Source organism: Sebastes fasciatus, chromosome 24 (genome assembly GCF_043250625.1).
Source record: "Sebastes fasciatus isolate fSebFas1 chromosome 24, fSebFas1.pri, whole genome shotgun sequence".
NCBI classification, from domain to species: domain Eukaryota; kingdom Metazoa; phylum Chordata; class Actinopteri; order Perciformes; family Sebastidae; genus Sebastes; species Sebastes fasciatus.
Window position 1 is genome coordinate 12,689,129 of NC_133818.1, and position 21,417 is coordinate 12,710,545.

The window sequence follows — 21,417 nt, forward strand, 5'->3', positions numbered from 1 at the left end:
GCATTTATTTTACATTGTTATTTTATGTTTCCCTCACAGTAGTCTGAGGAGAAGTTGTGAACTGATGCAGTCCCTGTCACATGTTGTATCATTACAGCACTACAGTAAAAAAAGACCCAAAAAAAAGCCGTGGTGATTTTGTGGTGTCCCAAATACGCTACATATATACAGTGTGTATAATTTTATATATATATATATATATATATATATAATCTGAAAATAATAATATATACATTGTATATATATATATATATATACAGTATATATCTGTGTGTGTGGATGTATATATATGTGTTTATATGTTTATATGTAACTATATAATAATAACAAGTGTGTATATATATTTATTTATATATATATGTTTATAGTTCTAGGGCCATTTAATTATCTGTAAATATATATCATGGGACACAGAAACAAAGTCCATCTTCCTTCCAAAATATATAAATTATGTGACAATATATGAGACTAGTGTACATAAACCTTTAATCTTCCTCTTCACCTGTCAGAAAGACCTGAGACCTTAGAATTAATAACACCTAATGGATAAATATAGACTAATAATTTAGCTATATATCTTCTAGGATATTAGAAACAACTGTTGAATCATAGTTCAGTGTACTGAGTAGCTGAACAGCAGTCTGTTAATGATTGATTGATTGAGGTGTCCTTCCTTCTCCCTGATTGGTCTGCTGCCTGGATGTACCTTACAGGGAGGAAGACTTTATTCAAACTTTCCCTTTATGTAGTTTTGGCGGTAGATTCAGTACAGTATCAGGATGGCGCACCGTGCAGTTATACATTTCCTTTGTGTGTTGGGAGTCTTTCAGAAAGGTGAGAAAGAGATGATACAGCAATGTTATAAAGGTCTAGCCATTATGTAATTTATTATTCTGATAATCTGAAAGCACAGCTGTGTGATTCCTGCATGTTTAGTCTGTTGTTGCTGTGTAATTATGCATCATTTCGGTGGCTAATGATTTTGCATTGGTTAAATCATTATTTATATCATAGTTTGCAAAGAGAAAAATACATCCTAACACAATGTGAGCTGTCATCTCCTGCAGGTCTAACAGCTCTGATAGAAACCCAGCACACTGTGGAGGCAGCTGTAGGAGACGAAGCATGCTTGAACTGTTGCCTGATGCAATCTAGAGATGTTCTGCAAGTCACATGGCAGAAGATTTTACCTGAGGGAGAGAAGAACATGGCTACTTACAGTGAACGATTTGGTGAAACAGTGAATGCTGGTTTTCAGAGTAAGCTGGAGTTTAAATATGCTGGACTGCAGAACAGCTCCATAGTTATCAGGAGGGTGATGGAGGAGGATGAAGGGTGCTATCGCTGTTTGTTTAACACCTTCTCTGAAGGTGCTCTCAAAGCTACAACCTGCCTGAAGCTCTATGGTGAGAACCTGCTGTGTTATTAGAGATATTTCTATAACTCTCTGTCTTCTCTAATGTTTTATCATTTCAATATTTTATCTTTGCAGAGCTGCATGGACCCTTTCTTCACATCACAGAATCAACAGTTGTGTCCTGCTCAGCCACAGCTCGACCTGCTCCCACAGTAACACTGACTGTCCCTCACTACAACTCTACCAGTGTCACCAACACCAACGGCACAGTTACTGTCACCACTACAGCTGGGCTGTCTGGTCTACATGGCAACAGCACACGGGTTGGATGTGCAGTGAGAGTGCTCTCTGGTCCTCAGATAGAGGTGTCTATGATGATTCCTGAGGTCAAACAGTCGTCTGCTGATGGTGAGAAACACTTCCAAACATCCTGATTAATAAATGCTCTATAGCTCATGTCTGTTGTTTTTATTTTCCAGGTTTTGATGAGGAATCTGGATCTAATAACAGTGAGGATTTCTGTAATTTTACCTTTAGGTGGTCTCAGATCAGTAATACCATTTGATCTGTAGTTGCTTTATGAATGAGTGTCATTAATAATTTCCCTATTTTCTTTCAGATTTCATTCTGATCATCGTGTTGTCCGTGGTTGTGGCCTGTGTTTGTGTTGCTGCAATCGTCATCACCCTGCTTATAAGGAAACATCGGAACCGGTAATGATAAACTTATTACTGTGAGATATGTGAATAAGAGAGTACTGGCACTTGTGTTTATCACTTCAAGAAGCACTGAACACCTGTCTTGTTATAATACCGCTGTTTCACAGTTATTATGCTCATGATTGATTGAGATCTTTTCAGACAAAACCCACAAATTAATCTTTGACTTTTCTTAAATCCTTCAGTCGGTCACATTGGGACTCTGAGAAGAAGAACACACCACAAGAAGCAATCAAAGACACTGATGAGTGAGTCAATTTATACATTTTTCACTTGTACATATTTATGCCTCTTTGCAAAAATTATTTAAAGGGGACCTATTATGCTTTTGTGTAATATTTTTTGTGCATGTAAAATGTCTGCAAAGTTGCAAAGTCCAAAGTCCACACCAAAGAGAGAACTGCCTGAAACGCCTCGCTTGAAGTAACATGTTTGCATAACAGCTCGTTTGGTACGCCCTCAAACAAATCTAGTTAGAGCGGAGCTGGAGCGGAACAGAGTTGGCCAGCTGACCAATCAGAGCAGACTGGGCTTTTTGGGAGGGAGGGGGGGGGCATCCTGGCTGGGACACTGCTCCAAAAACCTGAATGATACCCTACTATAGGCTACAGATAACACAGGAAAGCACTTTAACTGTTAACACTAAACACACCACCTTAACCCTGTAATGTTCCAGTTGGAATATTATTGGAGTATTATAGGACTACTATAGAAGATTCATAGCCCAGGTGTAATAATAGATGATTATGACTGTCACAGTATAACATGCTTAAAAAAATAATGAATAAGTAGGAATAAGTCGCAACAGATTGCTGATACCGGCCGATACACATGCCAACATGAGAATAAGAGAGTACTGACACTTAAGTTTTTCACTTCAAGCCCTGAACACCTGTCTTGTTATAATACCGCTGTCTCACAGTTATTATGCTCATGATTGATTGAGATCTTTTCAGACAAAACCCACAAATAAATCTTTGACTTTTCTTAAATCCTTCAGTCGATCACACGGGGACTCTGAGGAGGAGGAGACACCACAAAAAGCAATCAAAGACACTGATGAGTGAGTCAATTTATTCATTTTTCACTTGTACATATTTATGCTTCTTTGCAAAAATGATTTAAAGAGGACCTATTATGCTTTTTCCTTTTTCCTTTAGTGTGATATATAGTTTTTTGTGCATGTAAAAGGTCTGCAAAGTTACAAAGCCCAAAGTCCACGCCAAAGAGAGAAACTCTGCTCCTGAGCTGCCTGAAACACCTTGTTTGAAGCCCCACCTTTTCTTCCGTAATGTGGTGATGTCACTAAGTAACACGTTTGCATAACTGCTAGTTTGGTACGCCCTTAAACAAAGCAAGTTAATGCAGAGCTGGAGCAGATCCCGAAGAGTTTGGTCCAGTTGACCAATCAGAGCAGACTGGGCTTCTTGGGAGGGAGGGGGGCTCAAACAGAGCGTTTCAGACAGAGGGTGAAAAGAGGTGCTGCAGCACATCCGGTATGAGAAAAATAAAGCGTTTTTTGAACTTTAAAATATGTAAACATGTTCTAGTAGAAACCTAAAATACAGTATTCACCTGAAAATGAGCACAATAGGTCCTCTTTAATCTGTCTTCACTCTGTCTATTTGGGGGCTTCACTTTCCTACCTACCAACTAGCTTGATAATCAGACTGAATTGGAGGAATCACTGATCAAATGGGAGATGTTGGAGGTGAACCAGGCTACCAACTTGCAATACATTGTGTATTCACAGTCTGCATGTTTATCCACATCACTGTTGTTCTGAATGATTTGGAAACTGACTAATATCTTGTTTTTATCTGAAGGACTACACCTTTAATGAATGAAGAGAACGAGCTGCGGCTACAGACGTCTACTGAGAAAGATAAAAACCACAGCCACCCAAAACCATCATCTCTGAAAGGAAGAAAGTTATCTTTCAACTCAGTTAACTAATTAATACCACAGAATAACCCACAAGACTGTTAATGCCCCAACACAGAGAACATGTCTGCACCAGTTCATTGATTCCAGCAGATCAGTAGTTTTGATCTTGAAATATAATTTAGGTGATAGTTTTAATTCACTGTTGCATCCAGATGAAGCATCCTTTGTTTTGTACGTATTTTTATATATACATTTTCTGCTGCTGCTTTTTTTTTTTTCATATTTAGACTATAAACTTCATTAAACTTCATATGAAGATAAAATATATAGACTAAGAGTTGAAACACTAACAGAGTTTACATTGAATGTCTGCTGCATATTTTTAGCAGCAGGTGCACAACATGGCCACTAGAGGTCCTGCTTTCCTCTCATGTGCTGCAGTAGAGTTGAGGCTGTTCAGACAGATCAGGGGCTGAAAGTCAGCAGCAGGAAACTGGGAACAGTTCAGTCGTAGTTAAATCTCTGAAGCATGGATTCTCCTGCTCCAGTCTCACATTACCTGTAGCACAGAGAGCACCTCAAGCACAGGGAGCTCACTTTGTCTTTGTGGACTTTCATCTGTCAGCTGGTAAGTTTGATGTCTTTTAGTTGCAGCAAACTTGATTTGGAATAACTTGAAATGGTAGTAGTTGGTTTACTTAATCCAGGAATGTCAACACATCTAAATTATTTTGTTTAACTTTTAATGGTGAAGATATGCTTTTTTTTATAGTAGTTTTGTTCCCTCATCATGAACTCATATACCTGTATCAGTGATTTAAGTTTAAATCCATGTATGCGTTAATTGACTTGTAACTTTGCCACAAAATATTAAACTTGTTCTATTTTTTTAATAAATATTTCTGAAGCAGTTGATATTTGTCTTAGTGTCCCTGACTAGAATATTTTTTAATACTTATTTTTGGGTTGAGTTGTTATATGTGTTACTATAATGTTTTATCAATTAATTGTTTTATGACTTTCATGTGTTAAACGTTGCAAGAGAAAGATTTACATCCACATAATTGACATGATTATGAGAATAAATAACATAACATCTGTCCTCTGGGACTGAACCAGCTGTGGCGAAAATGTCTCGTGCACATCTGCATCCTTTTATGGTGGATATGTATCTTATTTATGTAAAGGAAAACACAAAATTCAGGTGGCAAGTGACAAAATATAATGGAATATAATGCAGTAAGGCTCTCAGGTATTCTGTATTGCTTTCAGATATTTAATCTGTTCTCCTGTAGATCAACTTTTCTCATTTAATGTGATCTCTGCTGAGTCAACACACATGTAGGCAGGATTTATCCCTCCTGTTTTGATTGGGAAAGTAACCTCTTTAAATGTGCATGTGGCACCTGTTCATCATGTCAATGATAGACCTACATTCATGCATTTTAATTCATTTATAAACCTGGACTTTAATAGCTCATAGCCTGTGGTTGTAATTATCATCCTCTGCCATGATATTAGACAACTGTTGATTTGAATCATTAGTTCAGTGTACTGAGTTGCTGAACAGCAGTCTGGTAATGATTCATTGAGATGAAGTGTCCTTCCTTCTCCCTGATTGGTCCACGGCCTGGTTGTACAGATACTTTCACTTTCTGTAGTTTTGGCGGTAGATTCAGTACAGTATCAGGATGGCGCACCGTGCAGTCTTACATTTCCTTTGTGTGTTGGGAGTCTTTCAGAAAGGTGAGAAAGAGATGATACAGCAATGTTATAAAGGTCTAGCCATTATGTCATTTGTTTGTCTTAATCTGAAAGCGCAGCTGTGTGATTCCTGCATGTTTAGTCTGATGTTGCTGCGTAATTACGCATCGTTTCGGTGGCTAATGATTTTGCATTGGTTAATTCATTATTTATATCATAGTAGTATAGTTGATGTGTTTTTAATCATTTATTCTCTGATTCGTTACACATATTAATTTATATTTGTTTGGTTAATAAAGCAATGATGTTTTAATGTTATCATTTATGTTCACTACATGTCTTTATTATGTAAGTTCTGTAAGTAACTGCAAGCGTAGCTGTGTGACTACAGTATGTTTATTATTTATGGCAACTGCTTCATTACGCTTTGTTAATACTTTTGCATTGGTTAATTCATATTTTATCATTTTGAAAGTTTAACAAAATATATTAGCTATATTTAAACAAAGTAAATTAAGTCAGATTAAAGAGAAAACTGAATATTTAAAGAACATGGTGTGGCAATGAGTGGACCTAACTGGGGTCATCATAACAATAGACTACTACATACTGTACATACATTCAGTGTCTAATGGGTGTGCGTAGTTATAATACAGACAGATTTCTGATCACATTTTAAACATGTCTTGAATTGATTTCTATGGTGTATCTTATAATAATTTATATGAGTTGTGTCTCCTGCAGGTCTAACAGCTCTGATAGAAACCCAGCACACTGTGGTGGCAGCTGTAGGAGACGAAGCTTGCTTATACTGTCACCTGATGCAATCCAGAGATGTTCTGCAAGTCACATGGCTGAAGATTTTACCTGAGGGAGAGAAGAACCTTGCTTATTACCACAGAATCTACGGTCAAAGAGTGAATCCTGACTTTACAGATAAAATGGAGTTTAGATATAATGGACTGCAAAACACCTCAATAGTTATCAGGAGGGTGATGGAGGAGGATGAAGGGTGCTATCGTTGTTTGTTTAACACCTTCTCTGAAGGTGCTCTCAATGCTACAACCTGCCTGCAGCTCTATGGTGAGAATCTGCTGTGTTATTAGAGACATTTATATCACTCTCTGTCGTCTCTGCAATGTTTTAACATTTCAATATTTTATCTTTGCAGAGCTGCATGGACCCTTTCTTCATTTCAGTGAATCAACAGTTGTGTCCTGCTCAGCCACAGGTCGACCTGCTCCCACAGTAACACTGACTGTCCCTCACTACAACTCTACCAGTGTCACCAACACCAACGGCACAGTCACTGTCACCACTACAGCTGGGCTGTCTGGTCTCCATGGCAACAGCACACGGGTTGGATGTGCAGTGAGAGTGCTCTCTGGTCCTCAGATAGAGGTGTCTATGATGATTCCTGAGGTCAAACAGTCGTCTGATGATGGTGAGAAACACTTCCAAACATCCTGATTCATAAATACTCTATAGTTCAGGTCTGTTGGAATCTGGATCTATTAACAGTGAGGATTTCTGGAATTTTACCTTTAGGTGGTCTCAGATCAATAACACCATTTGATCTGTAGTTGCTTTATGAATGAGTGTCACTAATTTCCCTCTTTTCTTACAGATTTCACTCTGATCATCGTGTCCGTGGTTGTGGCCGGTGTTTGTGTTTGTGTTTGTGTTTGTGTTTGTGTTTGCTTGTGTTTGTGGCGTTGCTGCAATCGTCACCGCCCTGCTTATACGGGACCATTGGAACTGGTAATTATAAACTTATTACTGTGAGACATGTGAATAACAGAGTACTGGCACTTATGTTTTTCACCTTAAGAAGCACTGAACACCTGTCTTGTTATAATACTGCTGTTATTATGCTCATGATTGATTGAGATCTTTTCAGACAAAACCCACAAATTAATCTTTGACTTTTCTTAAATTCTTCAGTCGGTCACACAGGGACTATGAGAAGAAGAACACACCACAAAAAGCAATCAAAGACACTCATGAGTGAGTCAATTTATTCATTTTTCACTTACACGTACATATTTATGCTTCTTTGCAAAAATGATTTAAAGGGGACCTATTATGCTTTTGTGCTTTTCATCTCTCCTTTAGAGTGTTATAAAGTTTTTTGTGCATGTAAAATGTCTGCAAAGTTATAAAGCCCAAAGTCCACGCCAAAGAGAGAAACACTGCTCCTGAAACGCTCAAACAGAGCGTTTCAGACAGAGGGTGAAAAGAGGTGCTGCAGCACATCCGGTATGACAAAAATAAAGCATTTTTTTAACTTTAAAGTATGTAAACACATTCTAGTAAAAACCTAAAATATAAGTATGCACCTGAAAATGAGCACAATAGGTCCTCTTTACCAAATGGAGGCTGAACCTACCTAGCATGTAACTAGTTTGATAATCAGACTGAATTGGAGGAATCACTGATCAAATGGGAGATGTTGGAGGTGAACCAGGCTACCAACTTGCGATACATTGTGTATTCACAGTCTGCATGTTTATCCACATCACTGTTGTTCTGAATGATTTGGAAACTGACTAATATCTTGTTTTTATCTGAAGGTTCAAAACACCTTTAATGAAGGAAGAGAACGAGCTGCGACTACAGACGTCTACTGAGAAAGATAAAAACCACAACCACCCAAAAGCATCACCTGGGAAAGCAAGAAAATTATCTTTTAACTCAGTTAACTAATTAGTACCACAGAATAACCCACAAGACTGTTAATGCCCCAACACAGAGAACATGTCTGCACCAGTTCATTGATTCCAGCAGATCAGTAGTTTTGATTTTGAAATATAATTTAGGTGATAGTTTTAATTCACTGTTGCATCCAGATGAAGCATCCTTTGTTTTTATATATACATTTTCTGCTGCTGCTTTTTGTTTTTTTCATATTTAGACTATAAACTGCATTAAACTTCATATGAAGATCAAGATATATAGAGTAGGAGTTGAAACACTAACAGAGTTTGCATTGAATGTCTGCTGCATATTTTTAGCAGCAGGTGCACAACATGGCCACTAGAGGTCCTGCTTTCCTCTCATGTGCTGCAGGAGAGTTGAGGCTGTTCAGACAGATCAGGGGCTGAAAGTCAGCAGCAGGAAACTGGAAACAGTTCAGTCGTAGTTAAATCTCTGAAGCATGGATTCTCCTGCTCCAGTCTCACATTACCTGTAGCACAGAGAGCACCTCAAGCACAGGGAGCTCACTTTGTCTTTGTGGACTTTCATCTGTCAGCTGGTAAGTTTGATGTCTTTTAGTTGCAGCATACTTGATTTGGAATAACTTGAAATGGTAGTAGTTGGTTTACTTAATCCAGGAATGTCAACATATCTAAATTATTTTTTATAACTTTTAATGGTGAAGATATGCTTTTTTTTATAGTAGTTTTGTTCCCTCATCATGAACTCATATACCTGTATCAGTGATTTAAGTTTAAATTCATGTATGCGTTAATTGACTTGTAACTTTGCCACAAAATATTAAACTTGTTCTATTTTTTTAATAAATATTTCTGAAGCAGTTGATATTTTTCTTAGTGTTCCTGACTGTAGAATATTTTTTAATACTTATTTTTGGGTTGAGTTGTTATATGTGTTACTATAATGTTTTATCAATTAATTGTTTTATGACTTTCATGTGTTAATATGATATTTAATCTGTTCTCCTGTAGATCAACTTTTCTCATTTAATGTGATCTCTGCTGAGTCAACACACATGTAGGCAGGATTTATCCCTCCTGTTTTGTTTGGGAAAGTAACCTCTTTAAATGTGCATGTGGCACCTGTTCATCATGTCAATGATAGACCTACATTCATGCATTTTAATTCATTTATAAACCGCTGGAGTTGAGGTGTCCTTCCTTCTCTCTCGGTCCTCGACCCGGATGTACTTACAGATACTTTCACTTTCTGTAGTGGCGGTAGATTCAGTACAGTATCAGGATGGCGCAACGTGCCATCTTACATGTCCTTTGTGTGTTGGGAGTCTTTCAGAAAGGTGAGAAAGAGATGATACAGCATTGTTATAAAGGTCTAGCCATTATGTCATTTATTATTCTGATAATCTGAAAGCGCAGCTGTGTGATTCCTGCATGTTTATTGTCTGTTGCACATCGTTTTGGTGGCTAATAATTTTGCATTGGTTAATTTATCATTTATATCATATTTTGCAAAGGGAAAAATACATCCTAACACAATGTGAGCTGTCATCTCCTGCAGGTCTAACAGCTCTGATAGAAACCCAGCACACTGTGGAGGCAGCTGTAGGAGACGAAGCCTGCTTATACTGTCACCTGATGCAACCTAGAGATGTTCTGCAAGTCACATGGCAGAAGATTTTACCTGAGGGGGAGAAGAACATGGCTACTTACAGTGAACGATTTGGTGAAAGAGTGCTTGCTGGTTTTCAGAGTAAGCTGGAGTTTAGATATGCTGGTCTGCAGAACAGCTCCATAGTTATCAGGAGGGTGATGGAGGAGGATGAAGGGTGCTATCGCTGTATGTTTAACACCTTCTCTGAAGGTGCTCTCATTGCTACAACCTGCCTGAAGCTCTATGGTGAGAACCTGCTGTGTTATAAGAGACATTTCCATAACTCTCTATGGTCTCTGTAATGTTTTATCATTTAAACATTTTATCTTTGCAGAGCTGCATGGACCCTTTCTTCACGTCAGAGAAACAACAGTTGTGTCCTGCTCAGCCACAGCTCGACCTGCTCCCACAGTAACACTGACTGTCCCTCACTACAACTCTACCAGCGTCACCAACACCAACGGCACAGTCACTGTCACCGCTACAGCTGTGCTGTCTCGTCTCCATGGCAACAGCACACAGGTTGGATGTGCAGTGAGAGTGCTCTCTGGTCCTCAGATAGAGGTGTCTATGATGATTCCTGAGGTCAAACAGTCGTCTGATGATGGTGAGAAACACTTCCAAACATCCTGATTCATAAATACTCTATAGCTCATGTCTGTTGTTTCTATTTTCCAGGTTTTGATGAGGAATCTGGATCTAATAACTGAGGATTTCTGTAATTATACCTTTAGGTGTTCTCAGATCAAAAAATAACATTTGATCTGTAGTTGCTTTATGAATGAGTGTCACTAATTTCCCTCTTTTCTTACAGATTTCCCTCTGATCATCGTGTTCGTGGTTCTGGCCTGTGTTTGTGTTGCTGCAGTCGTCACCGCCCTGCTTAAAAGGAAACATCGGAACCGGTAATTATAAACTTATTACTGTGAGACATGTGAATAAGAGAGTAGTGCACTTATGTTTCTCACTTCAAGAAGCACTGAACACCTGTCTTGTTATAATACTGCTGTTATTAAGCTCATGATTGATTGAGATCTTTTCAGACAAAACCCACAAATACATCTTTGACTTTTCTTAAATCCTTCAGTCGGTCAGACAAGGACTCTGAGGAGAACAAGACATAACAAAAAGCAATCAAAGACAATGATGAGTGAGTCAATGTATTCATTTTTCACTTGTACATATTTATGCTTCTTTGCAAAAATGATTTAAAGGGGTCCTTTTATGCTTTTGTGCTTTTTCCTCTCTCCTTTAGTGTGTTATATAGTTTTTTGTGCATGTAAAAGGTCTGCAAAGTTGCAAAGCCCGAAGTCCATGCCAAAGAGAGAAACACTGCTCCTGAACTGCCTGAAACACCTCGTTGAAGTCCCGCCATCTCTTCCATAACATGGGGATGTCACCAAGTAACACGTTTGCATAACGGCTTGTTTGGCACACCCTCAAACAAAGCCAGTTAGAGTGGAACTGTAGCGAAGTCCAAAGAGTTTGGTTCGGTTGACCAATCACAACAGAGTGGTCCAGCTGACCTATCAGAGCAGACTGGGCTTTTTTGGAGGGGGGGGGTCTCAAACAGAGCGTTTCAGACAGAGGGTGAAAAGAGGTGCTGCAGCACAGCCGGTATGAGAAAAATAAAGCGTTTTTTGAACTTTAAAATATGTAAACATGTTCTAGTAGAAACCCAAAATACAAGTATGCACCTGAAACTGAGCACAATAGGTCCTCTTTAATCCGTGTTCACTCTGTCTATTTGGGGGCTTCACTTTCCCACCTACCAACTAGCTTGATAATCAGACTGATTTGGAGGAATCACTGATCAAATGGGAGATGTTGGAGGTGAACCAGGCTACCAACTTGAGATACATTGTGTATTCATAGTCTGCATGTTTATCCACATCACTGTTGTTCTGAATCATTTGGAAACTGACTAATATCTTGTTTTTATCTGAAGGTTCAAAACACCTTTAAGGAAGGAAGAGAACGAGCTGCGGAAACGGACGCCTACTGAGAAAGATAAAAACCACGACCACCCAAAAGCATCATCTCTGAAAGGAAGAAAAATTATTTTAACTCAGTTAACTAATTAGTACCACAGAATAACCCACAAGACTGTTAATGCCACAACACAGAGAACATGTCTGCACCAGTTCATTGATTCCAGCAGATCAGTAGTTTTCATTTTGAAATATAATTTAGGTGATAGTTTTAATTCACTGTTGCATCCAGATGAAGCATCCTTTGTTTTGTACGTCTTTTTATACATACATTATCTGCTGCTGCTTTTTGTATTTTTATATTTAGAATATGAACTTCATATGAAGATAAAAAAATAAATATATTTTATAAATATAAATATAATTTATTCTCTTATTCATTTCATATATTAATTTGTATTTGTTTGGTTATTTAAGCAATGATGTTTTAATGTTATAAGTGATTTCACTTATGTTCACTACATGTTTTTGTTATATATATATATATATGTGTGTTTATATGTATGTATATAAGTATATAATAATAACATATACGTGTGTTTGTATATGTGTTTATATATGTATATACAGCATATACAGTATGTATGTATACATACAGTATATACACACACTTATACATACATATATACACATACAGTATGTGTGTGTATATATGTGCATATATGTATACATATACTGTATGTGTATATATGTATATCTACAGTATGTGTATATATGTATATATATACACACATATATATGTATATCTATATGTGTATGTATGTATACATATGGATAGTTCTACGGCCATTTAATTATCTGTAAATATACATCATGGGACACAGAAACAAAGTTCAAAAACCAAGACATAGAACTTTGGAGAGTTAAAACAAGGAAGAGTCCTGTGAGGTGATAGCACCATCTAGTGTGCTTGTTGGAGAAAAAGAGAAAGGAGAGAGAGAAATGTGGTATAAATTTGGAAAGAAGGTCACAAAAAGCCAAGTAGGTCTCTCCAAGAAATATAATAGAAATTTCAATCCGTTAATTTTTTGCACAGCAAATCAGAACTATTTATGTAAAGCAGTAAGGTGGTGGTTTTATTCAAAATTGTATATATTATATATACTGTATATTATATATATTCTAAGTGTGTTGGTATTTTTGCACTTTTCTTGCAGTTTTGTACTTTAATGTAAAGTTTTTAGGGGGTCAGACACTTAATGTCCTGCGTTCTGGTGGATTTTTCTTCATCCTTTTATGGTGAAAATGTCTTTTATTTATGTAAAGGAAAACACAAAATTCAGATGGCAGGTGACAAAATATAAGAATATAATGGAATATAATGCAGTAAGGCTCTCAGGTATTCTGTAGTGCTTTCAGATATTTAATCTGTTCTCCTGTAGATCAACTTTTCTCATTTAATGTGATCTCTGCTGAGTCAACACACATGTAGGCATGATTTATCCCTCCTGTTTTGTTTGGCAAAGTAACCTCTTTAAATGTGCATGTGGCACCTGTTCATCCTGTCAATGATAGACCTACATTCATGCATTTTAATTCATTTATAAACCTGGACTTTAATAGCTCATAGCCTGTGGTTGTAATTATCATCCTCTGCCATGATATTAGACAACTGTTGATTTGAATCATAGTTCAGTGTACTGAGTAGCTGAACAGCAGTCTGGTAATGATTCATTTGGTTGAGGTGTCCTTCCTTCTCCCTGATTGGTCCACGGCCTGGTTGTACAGATACTTTCACTTTCTGTAGTTTTGGCGGTAGATTCAGTACAGTATCAGGATGGCGCACCGTGCAGTCTTACATTTCCTTTGTGTGTTGGGAGTCTTTCAGAAAGGTGAGAAAGAGATGATACAGCAATGTTATAAAGGTCTAGCCATTATGTCATTTGTTTGTCTTAATCTGAAAGCGCAGCTGTGTGATTCCTGCATGTTTGGTCTGATGTTGCTGCGTAATTACGCATGGTTTTGGCGGTTAATGATTTTGCATTGGTTAATTCATTATTAATATCATGGTCACAGGGGCGGCCGGCCAGACAGCCACACACAAAAAAACATTACTACTATTAATAATAATAATAATAATAATAATAATAATAATAAATTATACAAATTGTCAATATTTGTGTGTTTAAAATATGGATTGCTCCCAGTAATATGTGCTAAATATGACAGAAAATCATCCGTGCAAAATATATGGTTTTCCTGCAGGTCCCCTGACTCCCCTCCTCTCTGTATGTCTGAAGTTCAGCTCAGCCAATAACTGATTCAAGCTATGAACGATTGACATTAAATTTAGCCAATCAGCGTCCTCAAATCTGATACGAGAGGGGCGATTATTGTTTGTTTTTTTATTTCAAAATGACAGTATCCATAGTAACAGCAGAAAACATTAAAAACATTTACATACAAAAGAAGCATAGCGAAAACATAAACAAAGAGCTATGCCAAACATAAAAGGACAACAGAAATGAAACAAAACAAACATAAAATTAAAAAAAAACACTCAATAAAAATAAATAAATAAGTAGATAATAATAAAAAAACAAAAACGCGAGAGTATGACAATAATTTCACTTAAAAACTTTAAGTTTATTGCATACATTCATTGTTTTCATTGCTTTTTTGTTATGTGAGGAAGAAATTGTTGACAGATGTAGATCCATTTCTTTCATAAATACAAAGAAATTAGGCTTTTTGGGGGGTAATTTTACACTTAAAATTAAATTAATAAGAAAAAATGCATTACTATCTTTGCCACTGTAATCATAGCATAGTAACCAAATATAATATTTCTATAGTACAGTGCAAAATCTGAGAAAATGTTAACAAGTATAAAATTATTAACATCTTTCCACAATGAGAGGGGCGATTATTTATCGCCCCAAACTTGTTTTAATCATATTTGCTTCAATCTCACCTACTTCATCTTTCAAGTACCAAACATAAAAGTACACATTATGCAGAATAATGTGTATTATTGGATTATACTTATTGATGCATTAATGTGTTCATCACTTTAATGTTGCAGCTGGTTAACGTGGAGCTCATTTTAATGACTTTATATACTGCTGGGTAGTTTAATCTATAATAATACATCATTTATTCCTTGATTATATTTTGTATTAATAATCTGAATCTGTAAAGTAACTAAAGTTATTAAATCAATGTAGTGGAGTAAAAAGTACAATATTTCCCTCTGAGATGTAGTAGAGTAGAAGTAGAAAGTATCAGAACATGGAAATACGTAAAGTAAATAAAGTACAAGTACCTCAAAATTGTACTTAAGTGCAGTACTTGAGTAAATGTACTTAGTTAATTTCCACCACTGAGTACATGTCATAGTGTTGTGTTTTTCTAAGCATTCATTACTGCTCCTGTTGGAATAAAATAATTGTTGATTATTTAACTGCAAAGTAGTAATGTGTTTTTGATACCTTCACTTTTTTGCATTAAATCATACCGGGATGTTTGCTGAAATTGATCCGATGTGGCACAGCCCTATCTAGAAACATTTCCACCAGCCGCCACTGATCCTAACACAATGTGTGCTGTCATCTCCTGCAGGTCTAACAGCTCTGATAGAAACCCAGCAGACTGTGAATGCAGCTGTAGGAGAGGAAGCCTGCTTGAACTGTTGCCTGATGCAATCTAGAGATGTTCTTCAAGTCACATGGCAGAAGATTTTACCTGAGGGGGAGAAGAACATGGCTACTTACAGTGAACGATTTGGTGAAAGAGTGCTTGCTGGTTTTCAGAGTAAGCTGGAGTTTAAAGATGCTGGACTGCAGAACAGCTCCATAGTTATCAGGAGGGTGATGGAGGAGGATGAAGGGTGCTATCGCTGTATGTTTAACACCTTCTCTGAAGGTGCTCTCATTGCTACAACCTGCCTGCAGCTCTATGGTGAGAACCTGCTGTGTTATTAGAAACATTTCTATAACTCTATCTTCTCTGTAATGTTATATCATATTTTATTTTTACAGAGCTGCATGGACCCTTTCTTCACATCACAGAATCAACAGTTGTGTCCTGCTCAGCCACAGCTCGACCTGCTCCCACAGTAACACTGACTGTCCCTCACTACAACTCTACCAGCGTCACCAACACCAACGGCACAGTCACTGTCACCACTACAGCTGGGCTGTCTGGTCTACATGGCAACAGCACACGGGTTGGATGTGCAGTGAGAGTGCTCTCTGGTCCTCAGATAGAGGTGTCTATGATGATTCCTGAGGTCAAACAGTCGTCTGATGATGGTGAGAAACACTTCCAAACATCCTGATTCATAAATACTCTTTAGCTCAGGTCTGTTGGAATCTGGATCTATTAACAGTGAGGATTTATTTTTACCTTTTACCTTTAGGTGGTCTCAGATCAGTAATACCATTTGATCTGTAGTTGCTTTATGAATGAGTGTCACTAATTTCCCTCTTTTCTTACAGATTTCACTCTGATCATCGTGTTGTCCGTGGTTGTGGCCTGTGTTTGTGTTTGTGTTGTTGCTGCAGTCGTCACCGCCCTGCTTATACGGAAACATTGGAACTGGTAATTATAAACGTATTAGTGTGAGACATGTGAATAAGAGAGTAATGGCACTTATGTTTTTCACTTCAAGAAGCACTGAACACCTGTCTTGTTATAATACCGCTGTCTCACAGTTATTATGCTCATGATTGATTGAGATCTTTTCAGACAAAACCCACAAATTAATCTTTGACTTTTCTTAAATCTTTCAGTCGGTCACACAGGGACTCTGAGGAGAACAAGACACCACAAAAAGCAATCAAAGACACGGATGAGTGAGTCAATTTATTCATTTTTCACTTGTACATATTTATGCTTCTTTGCAAAAATGATTTAAAGAGGACCTATTATGCTTTTGTGCTTGAGGTGCGGCTGAAAAATAAAGCGTTTTTTGAACTTTAAAATATGTAAACATGTTCTAGTAGAAACCCAAAATACAAGTATGCACCTGAAAATGAGCACAATAGGTCCTCTTTAATCCGTGTTCACTCTGTTTATTTGGGGGCTTCATTTTCCTACCCACCAACAAGCTTGATAATCAAACTGAATTGGAGGAATCACTGATCAAATGGGAGATGTTGGAGGTGAACCAGGCTACCAATTTGCGATACATTGTGTATTCATAGTCTGCATGTTTATCCTCATCACTGTTGTTCTGAATGATTTGGAAACTGACTAATATCTTGTTTTTATCTTAAGGACCAAAACACCTTTAAAGATGGAAGAGAACGAGCTGCGGCAACGGCCGTCCACTGGGAGAAAACAAAACGACGACCACCCAAAACCATCATCTCTGGAAGGAAGAAGAAAATTATCTTTTAACTCAACTAATTAGTACCACAGAATAACCCATAAGACTGTTAGTGCCACAACACAGAGAACATGTCTGCACCAGTTCATTGATTCCAGCAGATCAGTAGTTTTGATCTTGAAATATAATTTAGGTGATAGTTTTAATTCACTGTTGCATCCAGATGAAGCATCCTTTGTTTTGTACGTCTTTTTATACATACATTATCTGCTGCTGCTTTTTGTATTTTTATATTTAGACAATAAACTTCATATGAAGAAAAAAAAAATTCTATATCTTTTATAAATATAAATATAATGTATTCTCTTATTCATTTCATATATTAATTTGTATTTGTTTGGTTATTAAAGCAATGATGTTTTAATGTTATAAGGTATTTCACTTATGTTCACTACATGTTTTTGTTATATATATATATATATATATACAGTATATGTGTGTTTATATGTATGTATATAAGTATATAATAATAACATATAAGTATGTTTGTATATATGTTTATATATGTATATACAGTATATACTGTGTATATATCTATACAGTACATACAGTATATACACACACTTATACATACATATAAACAGTATACACATATATACAGATACAGTTAGTGTGTGTGTATATATATGTGCATAAATGTATACATATATATGTGTGTATATATGTATATCTACAGTATGTGTAGATATATACAAATATACTGTATACCACATATATATGTATATCTATATGTGTCTATATGTATATGTATGTAGACATATGGATAGTTCTAGTGCCATTTAATTATCTGTAAATATACATCATGGAACACAGACACAAATTTAAAAAAACCAAGACATAGAACTTTGGAGAGTTAAAACAAGGAAATGTCCTGTGAGGTGATAGCACCATCTAGTGTGCTTGTTGGAGAAAAAAAGAAAGGAGAAAAGATCATTCCTTCTCCCTGACTGGTCAGCGGCCTAGATCTTCATAAACTTTCACTTCCACTAAAGTTTGACGGTAGATTCAGTACAGTGTGGAACAATAATGGCGGACCGTGCAGTCTTACATTTCCTTTGTGTGTTTGGAGTCTTTCAGAAAGGTGAGAAAGAGATGATACAGCAATGTTATAAAGGTCTAGACATTATATCATTTATTTGTCTTAATCTGAAAGCACAGCTGTGTGATTCCTGCATGTTTATTGTCTGTTGCACATCGTTTTGGTGGCTAATGATTTTGCATTGGTTAATTTATTATTTATATCATATTTTGCAAAGGGAAAAATACATCCTAACACAATGTGAGCTGTCATCTCCTGCAGGTCTAACAGATCTGATAGAAACCCAGCACACTGTGGAGGCAGCTGTAGGAGATGAGGCCTGCTTAACCTGTCACCTGATGCAATCTAGAGATGTCCTGCAAGTCACATGGCTGAAAATTTTACCTGAGGGGGAGAAGAACCTTGCTGCTAGCCACAAAGACTTCGGTCAAAAAGTGAATCCTGACTTTAGAGATAAAATGGAGTTTAAATATGCTGGACTGCAAAACACCTCCATAGTTATCAGGAGGGTGATGGAGGAGGATGAAGGGTGCTATCGCTGTTTGTTTAACACCTTCTCTGAAGGTGACCTCAATGCTACAACCTGCCTGCAGCTCTATGGTGAGAACCTGCTGTCTTATTATAGACATTTCCATAACTCTCCATCTTCTCTGTAATTTTATATCATATGTTATTTTTACAGAGCTGCATGGACCCTTTCTTCACGTCAGAGAAACAACAGTTGTGTCCTGCTCAGCCACAGCTCGACCTGCTCCCACAGTAACACTGACTGTCCCTCACTACAACTCTACCAGCGTCACCAACACCAACGGCACAGTCACTGTCACCACTACAGCTGAGCTGTCTCGTCTAAATGGCAACAGCACACAGGTTGGATGTGCAGTGAGAGTGCTCTCTGGTCCTCAGATAGAGGTGTCTATGATGATTCCTGAGGTCAAACAGTTGTCTGCTCATGGTGAGAAACACTTCCAAACATCCTGATTCATAAATACTCTATAGCTCAGGTCTGTTGGAATCTGGATCTATTAACAGCGAGGATTTCTATCATTTTACCTTTAGGTGGTCTCATATCAATAATACCATTTGATCTGTAGTTGCTTTATGAATGAGTGTCACCAATAATATCCATCTTTTCTTACAGATTTCACTCTGATCATCGTGTTCGTGGTTTGTGTTTGTGTTGCTGCAATCGTCACCGCCCTGCTTATACGGAAATGTTGGAACCGGTAATTATAAACTTATTACTGTGAGACATGTGAATAAGAGAGTACTGGCACTTATGTTTTCCACTTCAAGAAGCCCTGAACACCTGTCTTGTTATAATACCGCTGTCTCACAGTTATTATGCTCATGATTGATTGAGATCTTTTCAGACAAAACCCACAAATTAATCTTTGACTTTTCTTAAATCCTTCAGTCGGTCAGACAAGGACTCTGAGTAGAACAAGACACCACAACAAGCAATCAAAGACATTGATGAGTGAGTCAATTTATTCATTTTTCACTTGTACATATTTTTGTTTCTTTGCAAAAATGATTTAAAGAGGAGCTATTATGCTTTTTCCTTTTTCCTTTAGTGTGATATATAGTTTTTTGTGCATGTAAAAGGTCTGCAAAGTTACAAAGCCCAAAGTCCACGCCAAAGAGAGAAACTCTGCTCCTGAGCTGCCTGAAACACCTTGTTTGAAGCCCCACCTTTTCTTCCGTAACGTGATGATGTCACTAAGTAACACGTTTGCATAACTGCTAGTTTGGTACGCCCTAAAACAAAGCTAGTTAGAGCGGAGCTGGAGCGGAGTCCAAAGAGTTTGGTCCAGTTGACCAATCACAACAGTGGGCCAGCTGACCAATCAGAGCAGACCGGGCTTTTTGGGAGGGGGGGGAGCTCAAACAGAGCGTTTCAGACAAAGGGTGGAAAGAGGTGCTGCAGAACAGCCAGCATGAGAAAAATAAAGCGTTTTTTTAACTTTAAAATATGTAAACATGTTCTAGTAGAAACCCAAAATACAAGTATGCAACTGAAAATGACCACAATAGGTCCTCTTTAATCCGTCTTTACTCTGTCTATTTGGGGGCTTCACTTTCCCACCTACCAACTAGCTTCATAATCAGACTGAATTGGAGGAATCACTGATCAAATGGGAGATGTTGGTGGTGAACCAGGCTACCAACTTTCGATACATTGTGTATTCACAGTCTGCATGTTTATCCACATCACTGTTGTTCTGAATGATTTGGAAACTGACTAATATCTTGTTTTTATCTGAAGGCCCAAAACACCTTTTAATGAAGGAAGTGAACGAGCTGCGACTACAGCCGTCTATTGGGAGAAAACAAAAACACGACCACCCAAAAGCATCATCTCTGGAAGGAAGAAAAATGATCTTTTAACTCAACTAATTAATACCACAGAATAACCCATAAGACTGTTAGTGCCACAACACAGAGAACATGTCTGCACCAGTTCATTGATTCCAGCAGATCAGTAGTTTTGATTTTGAAATATAATTTAGGTGATAGTTTTAATTCACTGTTGCATCCAGATGAAGCATCCTTTGTTTTGTACATCTTTATATATACATTATCTGCTGCTGCTTTTTGTTTTTTCATATTTAGACTATAAACTTCATATGAAGATCAAAAATATAGAGTAGGAGTTGAAACACTAACAGAGTTTGCATTGAATGTCTGCTGCATATTTTTAGCAAAAGGTGCACAACATGGCCACTAGAGGTCCTGCCTTCCTCTCATGTACTGCAGTAGAGTTGAGGCTGATCAGACAGATCAGGGGCTGAAAGTCAGCAGCAGGAAACTGGAAACAGTTCAGTCGTAGTTAAATCTCTGAAGCATGGATTCTCCTGCTCCAGTCTCACATTACCTGTAGCACAGAGAGCACCTCAAGCACAGGGAGCTCACTTTGTCTTTGTGGACTTTCATCTGTCAGCTGGTAAGTTTCATGTCTTTTAGTTGCAGCAAACTTGATTTGGAATAACTTGAAATGGTAGTAGTTGGTTTACTTAATCCAGGAATGTCAACATATCTAAATTAGTTTGTCTAAC

General features: G+C 37.4%; 4 protein-coding genes and 1 long non-coding RNA gene across 5 annotated transcripts; all 5 read left to right on the forward strand.

Moving 5' to 3' along the window:
* The first annotated feature begins 779 nt into the window (after positions 1–779).
* On the forward strand, positions 780–4,262 carry LOC141763206 (uncharacterized). The gene is made up of 6 exons (XM_074627684.1): positions 780–834; positions 1,068–1,406; positions 1,493–1,765; positions 1,977–2,070; positions 3,077–3,139; positions 3,903–4,262. The coding sequence occupies exons 1-6, from the start codon at positions 780–782 to the stop codon at positions 4,030–4,032; spliced, it is 954 nt and encodes a 317-aa protein (XP_074483785.1). The 3' UTR covers positions 4,033–4,262.
* A 1,387-nt stretch (positions 4,263–5,649) lies between these two features.
* On the forward strand, positions 5,650–7,137 carry LOC141763332 (OX-2 membrane glycoprotein-like). The gene is made up of 3 exons (XM_074627900.1): positions 5,650–5,709; positions 6,412–6,750; positions 6,839–7,137. The coding sequence occupies exons 1-3, from the start codon at positions 5,655–5,657 to the stop codon at positions 7,135–7,137; spliced, it is 693 nt and encodes a 230-aa protein (XP_074484001.1). The 5' UTR covers positions 5,650–5,654.
* Positions 7,138–9,613: 2,476 nt separating this feature from the next.
* On the forward strand, positions 9,614–10,706 carry LOC141763333 (OX-2 membrane glycoprotein-like). The gene is made up of 4 exons (XM_074627901.1): positions 9,614–9,682; positions 9,904–10,242; positions 10,331–10,603; positions 10,675–10,706. The coding sequence occupies exons 1-4, from the start codon at positions 9,628–9,630 to the stop codon at positions 10,704–10,706; spliced, it is 699 nt and encodes a 232-aa protein (XP_074484002.1). The 5' UTR covers positions 9,614–9,627.
* A 150-nt stretch (positions 10,707–10,856) lies between these two features.
* LOC141763215 (uncharacterized) lies at positions 10,857–11,793 on the forward strand. The gene is made up of 3 exons (XR_012593048.1): positions 10,857–10,901; positions 11,084–11,146; positions 11,252–11,793. It is a non-coding gene; the product is annotated as an uncharacterized LOC141763215 (long non-coding RNA).
* A 1,971-nt stretch (positions 11,794–13,764) lies between these two features.
* Positions 13,765–17,343, forward strand: LOC141763334 (uncharacterized). The gene is made up of 6 exons (XM_074627903.1): positions 13,765–13,819; positions 15,549–15,887; positions 15,968–16,240; positions 16,427–16,529; positions 16,721–16,783; positions 17,208–17,343. Exons 1-6 carry the CDS (start codon positions 13,765–13,767, stop codon positions 17,341–17,343), a joined length of 969 nt encoding a protein of 322 aa, XP_074484004.1.
* Positions 17,344–21,417: the final 4,074 nt, after the last annotated feature.

Bases quoted from the DNA above. Each gene is read 5' to 3' on its own strand.
- LOC141763333 (XM_074627901.1), top strand. From the start codon at position 9,628: ATGGCGCAACGTGCCATCTTACATGTCCTTTGTGTGTTGGGAGTCTTT. The intron at 9,683-9,903 runs GTGAGAAAGAGA...CATCTCCTGCAG, and splicing joins GTTGGGAGTCTTTCAGAAAG to GTCTAACAGCTCTGATAGAA. The intron at 10,604-10,674 runs GTGAGAAACACT...TCTATTTTCCAG, and splicing joins CAAACAGTCGTCTGATGATG to GTTTTGATGAGGAATCTGGA.
- LOC141763332 (XM_074627900.1), top strand. From the start codon at position 5,655: ATGGCGCACCGTGCAGTCTTACATTTCCTTTGTGTGTTGGGAGTCTTT. The intron at 5,710-6,411 runs GTGAGAAAGAGA...TGTCTCCTGCAG, and splicing joins GTTGGGAGTCTTTCAGAAAG to GTCTAACAGCTCTGATAGAA. The intron at 6,751-6,838 runs GTGAGAATCTGC...TTATCTTTGCAG, and splicing joins AACCTGCCTGCAGCTCTATG to AGCTGCATGGACCCTTTCTT.
- LOC141763206 (XM_074627684.1), top strand. From the start codon at position 780: ATGGCGCACCGTGCAGTTATACATTTCCTTTGTGTGTTGGGAGTCTTT. The intron at 1,407-1,492 runs GTGAGAACCTGC...TTATCTTTGCAG, and splicing joins AACCTGCCTGAAGCTCTATG to AGCTGCATGGACCCTTTCTT. The intron at 1,766-1,976 runs GTGAGAAACACT...ATTTTCTTTCAG, and splicing joins CAAACAGTCGTCTGCTGATG to ATTTCATTCTGATCATCGTG.
- LOC141763334 (XM_074627903.1), top strand. From the start codon at position 13,765: ATGGCGCACCGTGCAGTCTTACATTTCCTTTGTGTGTTGGGAGTCTTT. The intron at 15,888-15,967 runs GTGAGAACCTGC...TTATTTTTACAG, and splicing joins AACCTGCCTGCAGCTCTATG to AGCTGCATGGACCCTTTCTT. The intron at 16,530-16,720 runs GTAATTATAAAC...TAAATCTTTCAG, and splicing joins ATACGGAAACATTGGAACTG to TCGGTCACACAGGGACTCTG.